This window comes from Phaethon aethereus (genome assembly GCF_964289735.1).
Source record: "Phaethon aethereus genome assembly, chromosome: 10".
In the NCBI taxonomy this organism is placed as follows: domain Eukaryota; kingdom Metazoa; phylum Chordata; class Aves; order Phaethontiformes; family Phaethontidae; genus Phaethon; species Phaethon aethereus.
In genome coordinates this window covers 21705449-21726097 of record NC_138586.1, presented here as the reverse complement: position 1 = coordinate 21726097, position 20649 = coordinate 21705449, and the positions used below count along the sequence as shown (strand labels likewise).

Here is a 20649-nt window from a genome sequence, read left to right as displayed (position 1 = left end):
CTTGAAAATGTTCTTAAGAAAGAGATTCTAAATAGTAAGGTTCTACCTGAGTCTGGAGTGTTTGACTAGATAAGGCATGTTAAACAGGGCTAGTTACATGCAAACTAGGTGAACTAACATAAGTGGTAGTGCATTCAGATGAAGATATAATTCAAAAGGTCTGGTGATAAATTGGAACTGCATATAGACATTGCGATCCTAAAGATTTTCCAAGTTACTAATAATTTTTTATATTTCAATAGTATGTATATTGGTATAGCTGATATTTAATTATGTGTTACATGTTACTGTTGCTGTAGTAAAAAGGGTGCATTCTACTAGTAAATCTATATTGTGTGATTTTATCGGTAATGACAATTATGAAGAGTTCAAATCCCCAAAATATGTTGGTGAAAGCAGTTTCCTTTTTACTCTTTATATCACATCAAAACAGAGCTGAGCAATCAGAGCTACAAAGGCCTTATACTGTGCATAGAAAAATACAGAAAAGTTTTGTAATTCCTATTTCCCTGGTAACTTTGCATTTGCTATGAAAGGAATGCATTCTACAACAGAGGGATCATCGTAGGTGGTGATATCTATCTGGTGATAGCTGGAGTTCTTGATACCAGGCATCTGAAAAACAGGACTTGGTTTTCCCATGACTTAGCCTTTAGTGTTAAATCATTCTATTCAGTTCCTTTACTCTCTAAACTTTTAATGGAAACTATTGTTAACATGAAGAGAAGAAAACTCTTCTGAACTAAAACTTCTTTCCCTAGCACAAAGTAGATCATCAATGTGATTCTCCATTGCCTTACATCACCATAGTTGTTAGCCCTGTGTAAACGTGCAAGCCGAAAAGCTCTTATTTTTCTTTATGCTGTCTGGTATAAGGCACGAAGTGTAGAGTAGTGGGTACATCTTTATTATCATGAATTTAAGCTTCCATTGTACAATTGGTTATGTACTGTGCACATCTTTCTCAGGTGGTCTTAAAAGGCTGCAAGTAAACAATGAAATTGGATGCAATATTAAATAATGCAAAGGAGAACATTAATGTCAAGAGAGTACCATTATATGGAAGAAGAAGCAGACGAAGAAAGATTTACGTCAGCAAAACCAAGCTCCAAAACACTTCTTTCAACTCTTCTATCAAATAATGGATATGGGTGGCCTCTTCCATAAGGACCAGTAAGCCAAGTGTTAAAATCTTGTTTCTGACCAGGGTTACTGTGACTTGTGAAAACAATTGCTCCCTGCAGTCTTGCAGATGGCAGAGTTTCCTGATAGTCTGTTTTCAGATGGTTTCCTGCGTGACAAGGAATTCCCTAAATAGGAATTGGGAAGATATATTCTAGCAGAAGCCTTATTTGTCTTTGTTAAATTAAATTACAATGTCGTCTTTATTATTTCTTTGGGATGAATATGCCACTACACAGAAAGACACTAGCAACTTCTAAAAAACATTTTTTGAGCTGTAAATAATCACAGAATAGATGCCACTGTCCAAGATATGGACTGAGCAAGAGATAACCTTTTGTAGGGATTTCCCTGAACTGCCTGCTATTAGAAAGACTGACAATTGATGAGTTGCAGCACAGATATGTAACACCTCTGGCCAAAAAACAGACTTTGAAGTTTTGAGAACCTTCCATTTCCTCACTACGTCCAGGAATTTGAATTTTAAGCACATATTTTGTACGTAAAAGGATTGCACTACAAAATACTGGATTCAAGTAAGTTTCTCTTAATGGAAAATATCTAGCAAAACCAGAATTCCCGGCTAACTTCATGCACTGAAGTGATAACAATATGTTCAATCAACATTAATTATTAAAATAGCAAAGAATATTGGTGTCTGAAGTCATTCTTGCTCTATCACTTCTAAGCAAAAATAATTTTCTGATTCTCAACATTTTTCTTTATTTTGCTTATATACTTACTTGAAAGATTAAACAATATCTAAAATATAAGAGAACTCATAGTCCAAAAATAGTTTTGTATTTAAAACTATATCCTACATTTACATTTTAGGAAAAAAAATATTTAACTTCCAAGGTCTACATTAAACTATATTCTATTCTGTATTCATAGACTTTGTGAAATAATACAGCAGATCTTGTCATAGTATATTCAAAATAATGATGGGTATAGTTTCATGAAATGGTAACACATTCCTCTAGAAAAATTCTGAAGAAAATTATTTGCTTTTCAGTCTTCCTCAGTGCAAAATATCCTAAAATTCCTGGCATCATAATACTAATAAAAGATATCAGTAGTGATGTCATAAGATAGTGAAAGGTTTCAGCATTATAAATATCGTTAAGGATAATATTTAAAAACTCAAACTACAGGAGGGTTATACATTAACTAATAATGATCACAGGTATTTTAGCCTGTGCTTTTAGCTCATGACCTGATCATCCTTATGCCTCCACAAGCCACCAGTAATTCCATCAGAAAGTCAATGAAGTTAACGTATATAAAGCCAGTTTTATATAAGATCACGTATTTCTTTGTTACCAATGTATGTCACATCAACTTTGATGTGGAAGTAAGAAAGAGGAAAAAGCAGTAGAGAAAGTCTATAATGTCTCCTGAAGATGAAGAAAGACACTTATTTTTCAGGTGACTGTTTTTCACTTTATGCAAAAACTCACAAAACATACTGAGAATGATTTTGAGACACAGATTGGTGAGGTTAAAACCAAAACCTACTCATAAATATTTGATTCTGATCTGACTGTGTATTCCTTTGACAGAGATTCAGAGAGACTCAATTCTACAATGGATTCAGACTCTCCAGATCACACTTCTTTAACAATGGTGAGACAGCAGAATGAGTCCCCGATGAGGCCTTTCCCTCCACTTCCTATAAAGAACTGTAGAATATACTGTAGCTAGTTTCATGAAATAGTTACTTCTATTCACAAAGCATCAGGTTCATTATATTTTCTCTCCACTTCCTTCAGAGTTGTGAGACAGTATGACCAAGAGCTAGCAGACAGTGACAGTAAGGCTTCAGGACTAGGCTCACTCCCTTGGGAGTTGAAAAATAAACGAGAATTCTGAGGGAAAGGCTTTTGCAAAGTCTATGTGAAATCAGGAGTCAGAAGTTGTACAGATTACTGGCCTTAATTTCCCTATACATCCTAGACATTCTTCTAAAGAGTTATTTAGGATTTTTGTTCTTCTAAGCAAGTGGGAGGTACAACATCCTGGACTTGATAACTGCAGACAGTATTCCAAATGAAAGTATTTACAAATTTATTAATTTGCTTTCTAAGTGAAATGTCTCTAACCTTCTCAGGCCTGTGGTTTAGGGATCAAAGGGTCAAAATGGCATGTACTTCCTCAACCAGTTTGGACCAGTCCATTGATTTTTACTCAAAACTCCATATTGATTTCAGTAAAAAATGGCAGCATAGATTGATATTACTGTATGGCTTTCAGAAGAAATGTAGTATTTTAAAAGACAGTATCATAAAATTGACGTCCAATGGAGAAGGTCCATGGACACCAATTTCTGTCAGTAAGATTTCTATAATTTGAAGATAGTAAAACATGGAAATGTCTAATAGTATCTGTGGCAAAAATATTATTAAATTCCTTGGAAATAGAAGCAGGCAATTCTGAATAGTAAAATATTATCTGTGTCATGAAGTATTTAAATCTTTCTTATTTTATTACTATTTTTAGATATTAAAATATCAAAGTATCTATGGAATTTTAAGATGTGGTAATTTCTTAATATTTACTGTCACGCTTATGAAAGATTTGTACTCCTGAATGATGTAAATCAATTATCCCCGTATGTGTGAAATGCTGTAACAAGATCAATGAGACCTGAACACAAGGAGGCATCTTAGGATAACAGCTGCAGATGCATGCATTCTCTGGGAAAAAACAAACAAATGAATACAGACTGCTCACCCTTATGTTTCTCCCTCCCCCATATAAAAATCCCTGCCATTATCCTTTCCAATTGTTAAGTGCACAGGAAGAAAAACAAATAAGAACAGGTAGCAGTCCATATATTAGTACAGGCAAAGTACAATAAATGGTCACTCTTCGAGCCAAGGGAAAATGAATGCTTTGCATTCACTTTTGAAATTTGTTTTTGATGAGACTTAATGCTCGGAGTATACTCACAACTAGATGCTGTATATTTAATGGCTTTGGAAAACTGCAACTACGTATCTTTACTGTCTAAAATACATATTGGTTTTAAAGATGAGCTCAAGATAATTACTTTCACAATATTAATAATTCTGCCAATTGGATTTCCACAAAGTAGATTCAATAAAATACTAAAAATATTTATTCAATAAATCAATTACACTTTTGACTGAGTCTGGATAGCTGTAAATTGTTTTCTCATTGATAAATTTCTGTTTATGAAAACCTATTTTCATGGCATTGACTCTTAAGATTTTTATTGGAAAATGATTTGCAGTTAAACAGAAGATAGGATAATTAATGAAAGGTCCACATGAGCCTGTTTAAATAAACAAAAAAAGAGTACTTTTTTACTGTTGCTTGAAGCAGAATGTAATGTCCATGTTTAAAAATACCAAAAAACATAAAGAAAAATTAAATACCTTCTTATCCCACTAGATGGTGGTGCCTTCAGATTAGGGCTGAGATGCTCAAACAGACAGTACAGGAAAACTTTTGCTTTCTTTAGCTGACCTGCAAACACAGAGAATGAGAAAGGAGGTTAATTTTGTTCCTCTGGGAATATTAATAAGCATTCAGGTGTAATGAATATATTTGAGTACATAGTATTGTGTTCATAGTAGTTTGCTAAAAGTGTGTTTTAACTTCAAACAGATGTAAGAGTATTAATTTTTCTTCCTGAAGAAGAAAAGGTGCAAACAGTATTGAACCTTAATGATGACTGTATCTCATATAACACAGCCTTATTATACTAATGTCCTGGTTTTGCAATTTTGCTGCCCTCTATCCTTAACCAAAATCCAGATTAAACTAGCAAATCATTAGAAACACCTGCATCTTGTGTTCATATATTTCATTGCAACTATCTTAAAAGTACTACTCACATTTTTATACAACAAACATACTCCTTGCTTTAAGGAGAAAGGTATTTACAAATATTATAGACAAAAAGTGACAGTGTGTAAGCACTGAAGAGCACATCTCTTCAGCTATAAAAGTGAAATTTTAATGAATAGGAAAAGTAGATAAAACCTTGTCTGAGAGAGTATTTTTGTGCTGTAATTTTCTCAGGGTCCTGTACTAAATGGTCAAATTCTTTAAGCCTCAAGTAAAGCTTGAACTGTTGAGTTCAGTGTCTCAAAGGCTGCGTCTGTTGAGGACTGTCCCAAGAGTAGGTTCCGTATCCCACTCAACCATCGTGCAGGGACAAAGCCTAAAGACGCAGACTCCCACAGAGCTGGAACATGACATTAGAGCATTCAGGGTACTAAATGTATACCCGTTGCCAGCGAGGTAGCCAGCTGTCTGTCATGCCCAGATAGGTGCTCCAAAGTGAGTCTAGAGTTCTCTGTGTACACAGCAAGCCATGTGGACAAACTGCTGCATGCACACGGTCGCTCTAGAGAGCACTCTCTCAAATTTGTGCAAATGTAGTTGGTGATCAGTTGAAAGCAATTTGTGAGACTTGCACTGAAAAGAATAAAATAACCCTGAATTGTTTTAATTTTGCTGCAATATTATGATGTACATTGATAGTATGAAAAACTTAAGATTAAAATTAAAAGCTGTTTTATGGATGAAGAACTCTGGTAAGATAAGCCCTAATTTAGACTTTCCACTTGTTCTTTCTAAAGATGATAAAACGGTACAAAAAAGTTAAGGATGTCCACAAATGTCTTGGAAAAGACAGTATTAATTAAATATCCCAGACCCCTATTGTAGTCTATAATTGTTGTTACTCAGTGTATTTTACTTCACATCACCCTGCTCCCAGGGGATCACCCAATTTGTATTACCTAGAGTCATTTCAAAAATAACCCTCTTTCTGGCACACTTTGGTTCATATTTATTTGCTATATGTTCCTTTGCACTTATCCTGTTCCTCCTGTTCTACCCTTTCACTTTTCAATTCCCGTGTTTGCAACACCTACGCAGTTTGTTATTTCCTTTGCAAGTAATGTATGTCACTATGAGTAGCATCAAAGTGCTGAGAGATGCCAAATTAGTATGATTTCCAAGCAAAGGTTACAGACCCAATAATCCAGATACTTCCACGTAAGAACATCAGAGCCAAAAAAGGCTTAATCTGTGACTTTTTAGTGAGCACCTAGCAGTGGAATTCCTTTGTATATGCAGAGGACTGAGTCAGAAAAAGAGATACAGAAACGGATGTGGATGCTTGGTTCATCTGTAGAGTGTTAATTATTTTGCCGGTTAGAATCTTCCCTGACTGTATTAGGGAGAGAAGATACACTCTTACTGTCTCTGGAAAGGTAGGTAGGATTTTCTGAAAGCCTGAAAAAGCAAAATTCACTCCAGTCATTGTTACTCACTGCCATCAGGGGTTGAAATGCAGCATTTGCCAAGAGTGCAAGTTCCTTTATTTGATCTCTTTGACTGTACCAGCATAACTGCCAATCACAGGAAATACCTCTAATAACTCTTCCTTTTACTTAATAAGGAATACCACATCTTTAAAACATTAGAAACAGATGTCACTGCATTACTTCACTGCTGATGTATGTAATAGAAATGACACACTAATTAATTTAATGCAGTATAAATGTACTGATTATTTATCACGGCTGACAATAAAATTATGAAAACATTCAATTACAATCAGTGGTAATTCATTATTTATTGATTTGGCATTATGCACACATTAATACAATACATTTAATTACATAAAAGAAGGGATCATTTTTCTATTGATACTTAGGCATTTAGATTCATCAGTTTTATTTAAAATCCTTGATGTGTGAATGCTCAGGCAGTGGCTTCTCCCTTAACATGTTTAAGTGGGAAGTTTTAATCCGCAATTCCAAAAAAACCTCTACTGAAATGTCAGAAAAAAATTGAATACGAGTGTCAAGTACTAGCGCGTCTAGAAAAATGTAGGCAATAAGAATGACAAACTAATTTCAGTCTCTGCTTTTACTCGTGTCAGTGGCCTATGTTATTCTTTCCCAAGTAAACCAAGGCATTAAACACTAAACTAGCAAACAATTAATAATGTTTTTTCTTCCTCTTCGAGCCTTTATTCAGAATTAGCAATACCAGTGGTTTGCATCCACATGAAATAAATTCCAATATCACTAGGGTAAGTTAAGAGCTTTAGATTGGGCTCTAAGTAATGTTTTTGTTAAGGGCTAGCAGAATATCATTGTCACTAGGACTCCAGTCACACTGGAATTTAGAAAAAATGGTGTTTCATTTCGTTATGACTAGGGTGCATTGTAAATGCATCTTTCCATTATTTTTTCATCCTTCATTTTGGGCCCACCGTTACCTCTGACCCTCATAAGTCTATGTTCACATTTATCCCTCCCATTTATTTCAGTGACCATCCAAGTTCTTCACTAAAAACATTTTCTCCTATAATCTACTCACATCAGACATACCTATATCAAGTTTATAGAAAAATTTCTTTATGCTAACAAAGACTAAAAAAATGGCCAAGAATCTTTACATGGCAATATCGATGGAATTCCTTTCTTTCTCTTTGTGCCTCATTTTTGGCTACAGTAGACTGACATAAAACACAAACGTCACTGTTGAGCTTTCCAGTCTTCTAGAAATAAAATTATTATTATTTTTAATTCATTCCCTATTGTTTCATTTAAAAAGCTGTCATTTTTTATCATTGTCTCCTCCTAGTCAGTTGTGTCACCCATCCTTTTCTCTATAAGATCCCTGTGAGCCAGTAGCCACATTTCTGCCAGCTGGCATTAAGTAATTTCCAGAAAGCTGTTGACTGGCCTTATCTGAAATGACTGAGGCTTTCCTCTCTTCTCCTGTGTCAGAAAAGAGCTCTTTCACATGTCACTCCAATGGGGCATATGTAATGATGATAAAAACAAAAACAAACAAATACAACAGAACCTTTGCTTGACATTTTGCCATACAAACAGGACCAATTTTTATATAGGTTTAATACACAACACACCGATATTTCTATAGCTGACAATGTTAAGAAAACACAATATTTTGCATACGAGTCTAAAATGAACAAAAATACTGAAAATTTAATTTGAAATAAATATTCTGAAAGACTTATTTCAGCTATAGGGTGGCTTACTTGTTTGTACACATTCAAATTACATACTGCTGGACTCCATTCAAATAAACCATCTGGATACTTTATAACTGACAAGATATCACTGTATGATTGTTAGGCTTTAGTAACTTTGCCTTGTCTTTAATAAAATTACAGAGAAATAATAATATTCATCGATATAGTTGATTTGTATATGCTTAGTTGAACTGGACAGCTGTCTGGTATTAATTCTCAAACCTTGAGCATTTTCTTAGTTTAAGAGCAGTTCTTCTCTCCATGGATAGTCACCTCTCAAGGGTACTGTTTTTACTACAGCCTTTATGATTTTATATTGCTTCATGCCACTCCAACTTGCTGGGTGTTGATGCGCAAGACTTCCTCTGGCCTTGCAAAAATTCAGTCTTATTTAGAAATATGTTTAGCTTATGGAAGACATTAAAGTCAAAAAGGAAAAAGAATTCTCACAGTGGAATTTGATTGTCACATTAATCTCAAACCAAAAAAAATGTCTTTAAAAGGGCAAAGCCAATGAGAAGTGTTTAAATCTGATTTATTAAATCTCCTAATAGCAATTATGTCCAGTAAATTAACCCCCAAAAGTTTCTATTTGAAGTAAGTTATTTGTTATTTCTATCATTTCCAGAATGTAAAAATCTCAGATGAGTTCAGGGCTCGATTGTACTAAACACTTTGCCGAAGTAAATAGCCGCTGCCCCACAGAGCTTACAGCCTAAGGTTCTGATCACAGAAAGATGTACGAAATAGTTTAGGAAATATAAGCATTCTTACTTAAAGGTATTAATTTAAACTTATGTGAAAATTCTGCCTTAGTTTTAGGCAGCTAGGCTAGGGGCCTAAAACAAGAGGCTAGTCATGTTAGAGCATACATATAATCAGTGGAGAGAGAGTGAGGTTTAATTTAAAGTGTAATTTAGATCATTTAAGTTAACTAATACAGCAATTTAGTTAGCATACAGTCATCTCCCCTCATCTAAGATGGGATTACTCAGAACGCAAAAAAATGAAACTTTGCAGAAAGGGTGCCTACATAAGCAAGCTTAACAAAAGGAAGGAGAAGGTGGCATACAGAAGCCGTGCCGGATGGAAATAGTTGAAATGCTCTCTTGGTATTGCTTGTTTGGTATGCAACTTGAAAAGTTTTGTTTATACTTTTCTGCTTGCTTTGTTTACCCAATGCTTTAGAAGGAAGCCAAAAAAAGGGGGGGGGGGGGCGGAGGGAGGAGTTAAAGGACTAAGAAAGAAGGAAAGATAAAAGAAGACTGGAAAAAAGGGAAAACAAACAGGAAAGAAGGATGTTGATACAAACGAAGAAAGGGAAGAGGCTGGGAAAAGAGATGGAATATAAGTGCACTGGGACAAGGTAAGAAGCAAATAACCAAACTAGCCAGTGTGTCCTGGCTGCTGCTGGGTGTCTGTCAGACTCAACTCCTTTGTATGAAATTTTCTGACCATCTTTTGGGTCCACTTGTTCAGGGAGAAGAGATGCACAAATCTTAGCAGTTCTTGTGTCAACTGACCTGGTTCAGGTGAAGGAGACACAGGATCTGTCTGGTTCCCAGGACTGCTGGGTTTTACTTCCATGCAATCGAATGAGGTACCATCTGGTGCTTCTGGAGGCTGCCTTACTGTCAGGACCGATGCCATTGTATCTAAAACACAATTGATGTCGCACTTGAATCAGGACACTGCAAGCAATTACGCGCAAGACGCCCCAAGAAAAGCCTCTGCGGCCTGTGACCCATCTCCACCTCCCCATCTCCCGCAACCGCCCTCCTTCCCGCCTGCGCCGCACACGCGCCCCTCTCCCGAGGGGCTTCGCTGGCTGGGGACCCGTGCCTTGCGATCCGCTGCCTCCGCCGTTTATTCATGGCAAAGAGTAACCACACGGTATTGGTCTTTCAGTAAGTAAGTGGCAAGTCGGTTGTATTATTTACCTAAGGGAGATTTGCACCGCTGCCCTCTCTCCCCGCTTCCCGTCTCTCCCGCTTTATTTCAGCTGTGGCAGGGCACAGGTGTTTTCACTCAGGAATGTACCAGAGCGCAGCGACCGCCGAAACCACCCGGGGAACGGGGATGGCACCTGGCCCTACAGCGGGCCGGCCCTAGCCTTGCACTCCTCTCCCTCAGAGCGGCGGGGCCGCGCCCGTGGGATGGCTTCACGGCCCAGGGAGAGCCCACCAAAACTTTCCGACCCCGCGGCGCAAGACAGGGAGTTTTCGGGAGCCCGGGAGAGGCGCGAACCGGGCGAGCTCCCCTGACATAGACACACGCACACACTCCCCCGCCCCGCGCCGCCGGCGCCTCCCTCGCCCGCCGGCAGCCCCGACCCCGCCCGGCCGCCTCACGCCCCGTGGCCCAGGTGCTGCGGCCGGCGCTGCCCCGCCCCGCCCCGCCGCCCGGCAGCCACTCGCCGAGGCCGCGCTGGAGGCGGGCGGGGCGCATTGGCTGGAGGGCGCTGTCACTCTTCCCCCCCCCCCCGGCAGCGTTGGGGAGGGGTCTGGGCGCGCGGCTGGCGGCGGCTGCTGCGTGTGGGAGGGCGGGCGCGCGGCTCTGTTTTTAGTAGTACCGCAAAGAGCGCGGCGAGAGTGCGCGCGAGGGGCGCGGGGCTGAGGCGAGCCGCGCCGCGGCGGGGAGCCGGGCCGGCCATGGCTGTCTCCGCGCCGCCCGTCATCGCCGCAACTTCCAGCGGCGGCGCGGGGGGCTCGGCGGGCTTGTTCCGGGCGGACCCGCTGTACTCCAGCCCCGCGGAGTCCCCGCGCCTCACCAACAGTCTCGTCAACAGTTTCCTCTCCGCCGGCAGCGGCGGGGCTGGCGCGGGCGGCGGCGGGGGCGGCGGCAACGAGTGTAAGATGGTCGACCTGCACGGGGTGAAGGTGGCCTCGTTCCTCGTGGAGGGGCAGGAGCTGATCTGCCTGCCGCAGGTCTTTGATCTCTTCCTCAAGCACCTGGTGGGGGGGCTGCACACGGTCTACACCAAGCTGAAGCGGCTGGATATATCGCCCGTGGTCTGCACGGTGGAGCAGGTCCGCATCCTGCGGGGGTTGGGGGCCATCCAGCCCGGCGTCAACCGCTGCAAGCTCATCACCAGGAAGGACTTCGAAACTTTGTACAACGACTGCACCAACGCGAGGTGAGCCACAAAACTTTGCTCTTCCTGCGCCCGTCCCGTCCCGCTGCGCTCCCGCGGCCCGCGGGGGCCTGTGCCTGGGGTGGGGGGCGCGGGTCCCGTCCCCTCTCTTTTCCCCGCGGGCTCCCTCCGCGAGTGGGGGGCGCCTATGGGGGGGGGCAGCCCCTCAGGGCGCTGCGCGGCGCCCCGCCGCCCTGTGCGTGGGGCAGCCCCGGGCCGGGCCCGGGCGCCGCTTGCGGAGCGGGGCTGAGGTGCGGGGGTGCCGGCGAGGGAGGCAGCCGGGGAATACTGCCCCGGGTTCCTCCAGCCCCCGGACTGGCGGGCGGTGCCGCTCTTCAAACTTTTCCCCTAGCAGGGAAAGCTGCTAGTTCCCCTGTACCCTCCAAGAAAAACCAAAAAAAAAAAACAAACAAAAAACCAAACCTAAAACTTTTCTCCGTCATTTTTCTTCCGCTGAAACTTCCAGTTCTCCTCAGCGTTCTTCGCTCCCCAGAGGCTGGGCGCGGGCGGCGGCGCGCAGCCGGGCGGCCGGCAGATGCCCGCTGGGGAGGCCGGGCGGCTCCCGAGCAAACTGTTGCTTGGTGTCACTCCAGAGTAATTTGGCGTCGCGCAGTCGAGAGGTCTGGTGCGGCCGTAGCCCCTGCCCCGTCGTGCTGCAGTCACTAAGCCCAGAGCGGGTTGTATTCATGGGAGATCCCTGCTGGGTTCCTCGTACTCGGGGTTATAATCCTGGTGTGTGACCTCATAGCTGCTGCCTTTAGAAATGATAATGATCTAATAAACACAAAAAACCCTCTCGGGGCTTCATAGAAATGCGTCGAGCAGTGGGGTAGGATGTAAGACAGGGAGCTGGGAGATGACATTTCCTAGTTTAGCAGTTGGTGAGATAGCTCTTCAGAAACATTTGCGCTTCAGTGTGCTCCTGCTTTCTGTCTGGCAGGAAACTTTCTTGGCAGAGGTTGTTTCAGAGAGCTTCGAGTACAATATCTGACTTGCAGCATGCGAACATTTAGTGACTTTGTTTTTTGAGTCACTATTTCTAACTGCTTAGCACTGAACGTTTTGGGTGGTTTGTAGTGTGGTTTTTTGGTGTGTGTTTTTTTTTTTTTTTAATAGCACATTAAATACGCGCTAATTTGGGGCCTGATCCAGCTCTCGCTGCTGTGAGTTTAAGCAGGAGCAGTCCGGACGTCCATACTTGAATAGCAGTATTTGTTTTGCTTAAAATTATTTTATATTAAAGGTGATATTTTAGAGATGCTTGCACCCAATTCCTAGATAGGTTTATTTGAAGTATGTGCTTTTTCTTTTGCTCGTGTTCTGTTTCTGTAACACCTTCTCCCGCTGCATGTTTCTTTCAGTGTCGAGCACCTCTGTGACTTCACAACTACTGCCTTTATTAAACTGATGGTGTTATTAGTAAGGTCTGACACTGATGTAGCTGAGTAAAATTAATGTAAGATTACGAAGGGACACTTTTAACGTGTAAATGCTTCTCTGAAATGTTTCTGAAACTCGACTAGCATGAAAGTTGACTGTTGAAGAAATACGCCTTTTCAATTTCTGTGGCCATGCCAAAGTTTTTCCTTAGGGAAATGCGGGATCTGACTTGATGATACAGCCTTTAGATGCAATCTGATGATTTCTGCTCTTCTTACAATCAATGATTTAAGATCAAGAAATGCTGAAGTGCTCAATGTTTAAAACTTATATTTCACGACTTTTTTTTTTTTTCCTTTGACAAAGACTTATGACTGTGGTAGGGTAAGGGAATAAGTAATAGAAGGAGCAGCTGAGAAGGGAGGCCAGGGAGCTCTAAGTGAGGAGCCAAGTGATGCTCTAGGAGGGTCTGGAAGGAGCTCTCCGTGGAACGAAGACCTGGTCAAAGACTGAAGATCTGGCGAGAGCACTGTTAAGGGGGGATCTAATAGGGCAGAAACATCTCTGAGTGGGGTTGAAGCTTTCAACTCGAAGTACATTCAACACGTGTGTAAGCACAGGTTCTCCCTGCCTGGTTAGGAAAACACTGTGTATTTTTGCCTGGTCAGGAATAGCAGATCCCTTTACATTTCCTAAAATGTTTCACATGTTTTGAAACATTGCTCAGTCTTTGTTTGTATAAGTTTTATCAGCACATATGAAACTTTTCTCAAGTATTGTAACTTAACAATGTTAATTGTATTCCATCATGCTAATTGAATGCTTAATATTTCATTTTATTTACAGATTTTTTTTTTTTTCCTTGAACAGCCCATACTTAGTGGGAGAGAATGTTGGGTAAAAATAGCTAAATACATGAGTGATCTTGTTTTCGTTTGCTGTGAAGTGACCTGGGAACCGCTGCAGTGCATGGTACCAAACAAATAAAACACGGTAGAACTGTTAGAGCTACACATACAGTATTTAGGTTCTGTACCTGGGAACTAAAGTCTTGAAAAAATGTAACTGTCTACAAGCAAACTCTTTAATATCTGTTGTTCCACTGCATGACTCAAACATTACTTTCAACTCAGGATATTGTGCATTGCTTTTGTAATACATTTTTTTTAATTTATAGGGATTTATACATATATTTGAATACTGTAGAAATACTGCATTAAACTCAAGAGCTGCCAGGAAAAGCAATAAGAAATGCTGGCTATCGTTTATTTTTTTTTTTTAGTTGACTTTTAAAAGTCAACATCTCTTATGCTAGTGTACACTTTTAATTTTTTAATTGGAATGCAAACCATCAATTATATACAGTTGAAAAAAAGAGAACTTCCTCTGCTTACTCTGTTGCTTTTTTTTTTTAGTTGAGCTTGTCTCCAGAGCTCGTAAGAGCTGCAGAGAAATATACCTGTAAGCAAAAGGTTCTTGTATGTTTGTTCTGTGTATGTAACCCTAGTTACCTACACTTAACATCTTTGAACTTTCTTTTTTTTTTAAAACAGTACACATATAATTTTCATTCACATGTGAACAAAATCTTCCGAACTTTGATTGTTGTTAGCCGTCATCATGTAATCTGATTTGGAAGCAAAGTTTATAAAATGAAACTAACTGTTCATTTCATTACAGGTAGCATCTTCACATGAATAGTGAGTACAACATATTTACAAAATTTAGTTGCTAATTTGCGATACCTTAGAAGTTTACTTAAATTATGGACACAGGCTTAATTTTTGTAGTAAGGCATAACGTTTACTTAAAGTAGAAAACTATCATGATTTTTCATTTAAAAATTAAGTTTAAAACTGTAACAAGAACACTTTTATGATGGTAAATGTATCAGTCCTTGAATTTGGGAAATCTGGATGCTGTTGGCTACTGAAAATGCGTTGGTCTGTATTATTCAGGGAGTAGTAAGAATACTTCCCAGAAAACAGCATTTCTGTACATGACTTATTTTCTATGCTTTAAAGTATCCAGTTAAGCTAGTATTTTGTATTACTTTGCCTATTCACAAACAATAAAAGGCTTTAGAAATGAATTTAAGCAGTAAATGCAGACATTTTATTTTATGAGATAATGAGGGTCTAGTCATGTTGTCTATTAAAAGCTACCTTATAGTCAATAATACTCTAATACTCCCTCTTTTATTAGGAGAATGATGTCAAGATTATAATTAAAGCAATCCGGTCATGTGGCACTGCACAGAGCTTCCTTGTATATTGATTTTAAATGTGGACATCTGATTATGTAAACTTCTTTGACTAAGTAAATATTTAGTATGCATTCAGTCTTGACCAAACTTGTGAATTTTGGAGGTGGTAGCATGTTAAAATAATAATAAAAAAAAATTTTTTTCACTTCTCAGTTTATTTCTCCTCCTTGGAGAGGAAACTCACTTGAAATATTCTCAAGAGAGATCACTAGCATAGTGAATTCTGCTAGAGATGCAGAAAGGAATTTTTCTACTTTCTGAGCAGATTAATTACACTTTTGGAAAAATCCGTCTTTCTTTGTGGACCACTTGAAAACCTATACTGTTGAAAACTACTAAAATACTTGAATATTTTCATCAGAAGCATATATAATCTGGAGAAGCCTGGATTAGAATTTCCTTCTTTTTTCATTGCAATAGAGCTTCCCATTTGAAGTGTAACATGTTTTTCTTCCAAAATGGAGTATTTGCATGTTTTCTGCATGTGTATGTGCATAATAGATATGTAATTTTCTACTGAGACTTCTACAACTGAGAAGTACTCTGTTTTTGAAGCTAAGACAAAAAAGCTAAACAATTAGGTATTAATGATATTCTTGTTGCATATTCAAAAGGTCTTTGCAAGCATTTCTTCTCCTTTTTTTTCTTTTCACCATTTCAACCTGCGGAACTCTTCACTGTCACTTCAAATCACACAATTCTACAAAGATAAAACAACATTTAAACTCATTTGCTTTGGGAGGGAAATTGAGCATTTGCACCCAATAAGCCTGATTGTGGAACTGCATGCAAATTGTGTTTTGATTTATCTCTTTTGCACTTTTTTCCATTTGAATTGATCTTGCATTAATTTTGCCAAGCGGCTCTGTGAGGCTGCAGATGTTGCCCTGTGTTTAATAAATCAATGAGACAGATCTGAATGAATCACTTCAGATGGATTCTCTGCTCGGTTTGATGTCTAGATGTTATTCTTAGCTTGTTATCATGACAGATGCATTAATGTTCCCATACACTGCCAGCAATGTCAAAGAGATTGAAGCTTTTAAAGTGGTGGTATCCCCTTTTCCCCCTTCTGTTGGAATAACTAAATTGCCTTCAGGAATAGGTCAAAATATAAATTTCATCATGGCATCATTGTGGGGAAGATGCTAAACTTCTGATCATATTATAGCACAAAGTCAGCCGAATACAGTTTCATAGAAATGATTAATTATTCCAAAACAGTGGAGATCAATATTAAAATCTAAACATAGGGTAGCTCCTTAATAGAGTAACTGCTTTCTCGACATAAATATTTCATTGTAATAGGAATGATCCGAATAAATAATATAAGACTAGTACATGTTAAAAGTGCTGCTATAAATAGAATATCGTCGTGTCCGAATTGATTACAGGCTCAAGTAAGGCTTTTTTTCGTTCTTTTTTTTTTTTTTAATTTCTTATTAATAATTTTCTTTCAAAGTTAAATGTGTCTGGATTGAACATCTGTTAGATTTAAAATAGGAATGCTTGTTTGTTATGTTTCTGTTACTAATTACCATTTAGTGCCAGATCTGTTAGAAAAGTTGTTGATCACCGTTAATTTCTGATCTGTATAGTCTGGTATCCATTATCTTGGAGCAGAACCTGTGGAACGCAAATCATAAAAGAGGCTGGAATGTGTCTTTGTGGAACGGTTTTAAATTCTGGAAAAGATTGCACAAAGTGTAAAGTACTCTGCCATGAATAATGAAGATCTATTTCCCACGTAGGCTACGCACAGGTTTTATTGTCTTTTATTCCCTAGCTTTTATTAAACCATTTGTGGTGTTGCTTGTGTTTCTTTAGAAGATACAGTAGTATTTTGTGATTTGCTTCAGTCATTTTGTTAAACCTGATCTCCTTCTCTGTGACGCTTTATTTTAATGTTAAAAATTACCTCGAATGTTTCTTTTCCTAATCTCTCCCCCAAACAGAAGAACTTTGACTTTTTGTCATTAGGGCTTCTGAGAATAAATTGCAGAAACTGACTGTAACGGATCTAGATTTATGTTGGCATTCTTGGTATTCTTGCTCCAGTAGTTCCAATTTGATAAAGGAAACAATATATGTAATAGAAATTCACAGTTTATTCAAATGAGTTTAAGCTTTAGCATTGTTACATTTGCCTTTCTTTCACCAATATATCAATGTGTGGCAATAGCATTATGCTTAGAAAGCCTCCAGAAGTGACCAGCTCTGTAGATGGGAAATTATTCTCACACTGGGGCTGTGGTTGGACACGCAGCCTCTGTGTGTGTGCATTTGTTTTAAAGGCGGGTGAAAATCCACTTTGTTGGAACTGAGGAGCACAGCAAAAATCACCGAATTAGAAAAATCTCGTTTTGTTGTATGGCGGTGGTCTTAAGTGAGAAAGGAGTATCTACCTACTTCGCTAATTTTGCAGAAAATATTTTAAAATAGCCTTCTGAGATGTTTTAAAGAGTTGTATCTTGTTTATTTTATTGTTTCCAGGCTGGAATTCACATTGTGTAAGAGCTGTTTGTCAGTATCAATATTAAAAAGCTGTTGAAATCTAGGCCGTAAAGTCCCTGTTTTGACTTCGCTGAGGTGAACCTCCCTTTCGTGCCAGTGGAAGTTTGCCAGAGCAAGGGCAAAGAACTTAAAAATGCTTCTAGGATCTGAGCCCTTCTTGTGAAAGGTGGCACATACTTACTTAAAAAACTGCATTTGAAAGAATTATGCGTATGTGGCGTTTTCAAACAGTTCCCACATTTTTGGCTCTGATCTTGTTCTTGCTGAATGTAGGATCTTTAATCTTCTCTGTGACAATTGTAATTTTGGACTTTCTGAAGTTATGAACAAAATTATCCAAATTCTTACTTAAAAATAGTTAGCAAGTTCCCATCTAGTTTCTTTTATAGAAGTTCTTCATGTGATTATCAGTGTAATAAAACCCTGTAGGTATATGGAAGTGCAGCATTTGAATGATTATTTACATAAACAATAGTAATAGCAAAACCAAACATGACGAGGATACTTGAGTTATCGCTGCCTGTGACATGTTCCTTTGGTCTAAGCTAAGGCAAGATTTTTATATGTTACAATTAAACATGCATTACCAAGCACAAGTACATTAGTTGGAAATGATTCTTAGTGATTTAGATTTATCCTGCTTGATATTAGAACTGTCCCTTGGGGCTACATGCTTTAGATCTTTGTTCCCTCTTTGTAAAGCATGGTTATCCAAAGTGACTTAGCAATAGGGTTTCCCCTCTACCCTCATTCCACAACCTGTAAGAAACACCGATACCTATTAACTAACGTACTTTGATACCTGCCCCAGACGGTTCCAATATCCAAATCCTGTAAAACATAAATTTGTTTGCTTTCTTTTCTTTTTGGTAGCACTGCTATGTTGTTGTTTTGTATGTGCGTATATAAAGTTTATTGTCACAAGCAAGTGTGGGGAGATTGTATTTCCTTGTCAGTATATCTTGACCTCCCAAGCCCATTTTGCTCATTAAAATATACTGTGTCAGAGCCTTTCTTGATTTGGTGACAAATACCACTTCCCCAAAAAGTAAGAACCAAAAGAAATGAATAGGGCTTGCTTCATTACTGTACACTGGCTTAAAGTGTGATGTTTAGCGGTGTATATTGAGGATACATTAAAGGTATAAAATGTTCGATTGCAATTGTGTCTGATCTTATCAAGTTTCTGGAAATTGATACCTGGTAACAGCATTTAACCTACATCTAGTCTATCTGCTATCTATGTGATGGGTTAAAAAGAAAAAGTATTGATCTGTCGCTGGATTAAAGTTTGAAATCGGCAACAGCATGAACACAAAAGGCTTTTTTTTATCATTTCTCAGCTTGCCATTGATCTACCAGTTTTATTGCATTCATTATTTATTAAAAGAATTTGCAAGCTAAACATAACGTTAAGCTAGTTTGCACACAGGGACTGCACTTAGGAGATTGAATGGAAATTGCATTAGAGATGAACATCTGTGCTATTTTTCCACTCGTGTGTTTATGGGTTTGTATGAAAGGTGTATTGGATTAACAGTTATAACCATTATAGCTTGCGGCAGTATGTTAGAACCCTAAGCATTTAGTAGTTATTTAGGAGGGAGACTCTTTTTACTTACACTAAAAAGTATGCTAATGCCATCACCAACAGTGCTTTTACTGGATTATTCTTTATTAGTGGGCTTTTTACTAGTAATGTGTAAAACTTGAGGTATCTAGCTATATTATGCATGTGTTCTATTATCTATGCTACATAAAGCTCCATTAATATTGTCATTAATTGAAGGCTTCTAGTGACAGTATTAGTTAAGGATTTAGCACATAGACACTGAAGTATTGAAATGAAATGTATTTTATACTATGCAATAGGAATGCTAAGTATTGAAAAGATTCTTAATATACATTCTTTGATGTTTTTCACAGCAATTCAACTAGTTCTCGGTCCTCCTTGAGCTAGGTAGCTTCTGTGGTGCATTGTATCAGTGAACTGGGTGAAAATCTTAAATATTTTGAAATCTTTTTCCGCTGCAGTTCACAAGTTCAGTTGCCCTCAACACTAGCTGTAGCTGTGTGTGACATATAAAGTGTAGGACTTAGAATTTTCAGGTTATTTCCTGTAACAATTCTGGATTTTTTTTTTTTTTTAAATTGCACTCCTTCTATAAAATTGATTATTTTGCTTGAATACGTGACAGTTAAGTGGGGAAAAACAGAGGAAAAAATACTTTGGTAGCTTTGGATGAAAAATATATTTTTAGAATCAAGATGTTACCGATTTTATTTGGTCAAAAAGTATGTGCAGTGTAGTCTGTGACTAGAATGTACAGAAGCGTCATGTTCATAGATGTCATGTTTTGCATCATCCATGCACTTTCAGTTATTCTATTCAAGACTCAACCTGATACATCTCACCAGCTTGTAAGACTGTTAAAAGTTTCCTTCCTGTGCTAAGCAGCCGAAGTTGTCTTCGTGCCAGAAGGTTGTGCATACTCTTTTGAATGCCACCTCTATTTCTTGTTTTTGGTCTCTGGTAGGATGAACCACTTCAGGTCGCAGTAGTGTTTTGAACAGAGATAGCTTTGATTTTTAATTGAAAGAATCTCAGTGCTATTTTTCCGCATCGTTTTGCACTCACTGTTACTAGGCTTCCTCACTGTTGTTCGCAGCGATAGGCTCCTGTGGTCACAGTTTTCATATTGTATCAGATGGCACATTTCAGCTATCCTATAAATAAAAGTGGAAGTTAGATTTAATATGGGATTTATGTAATAAATATATATACACACATATTGATTGATACAGTACACACGCATACATATCTCTCTCTCTCTCTAATGCAGTTTAAACTAGATTTCTGGATTATTCCAAAGTCTGTCTTGCAAACCATAGAGATAAACTTGGATTTTTTGAAAATATTGTATACATATTTATTAAGAGAGGCTTTGGGATAATCCAGAGATTTAGTTTAAATTGCATTTGCTATGGACATGAACTAAATTTCCTAAAACAACTTGTATGGCTACATGAGATATCTTGGTGTCTTTATTAAAAGTCTTTAATGTTTTTGATACTTTTTACACGCATTTAAGTGAGCAACATTCTCAGCGTGTAGTTTTATTT

The 20649-nt window shown here is 38.7% G+C and overlaps 1 protein-coding gene across 1 annotated transcript in view; it reads left to right on the top strand.

The window, feature by feature from the left end:
- Positions 1 to 10791: 10791 nt before the first annotated feature.
- DACH2 (dachshund family transcription factor 2) overlaps positions 10792 to 20649 on the top strand; it is a gene marked incomplete at its 3' end in the record, with an annotated part of 304056 nt that continues 294198 nt past the window's right edge. Inside the window, exon 1 of the mRNA XM_082004276.1 lies at positions 10792 to 11369. Within this exon, the coding sequence (XP_081860402.1) occupies positions 10885 to 11369 (485 nt within the window). The 5' untranslated portion in view covers positions 10792 to 10884. The remainder of the gene's footprint in view (positions 11370 to 20649) is intronic.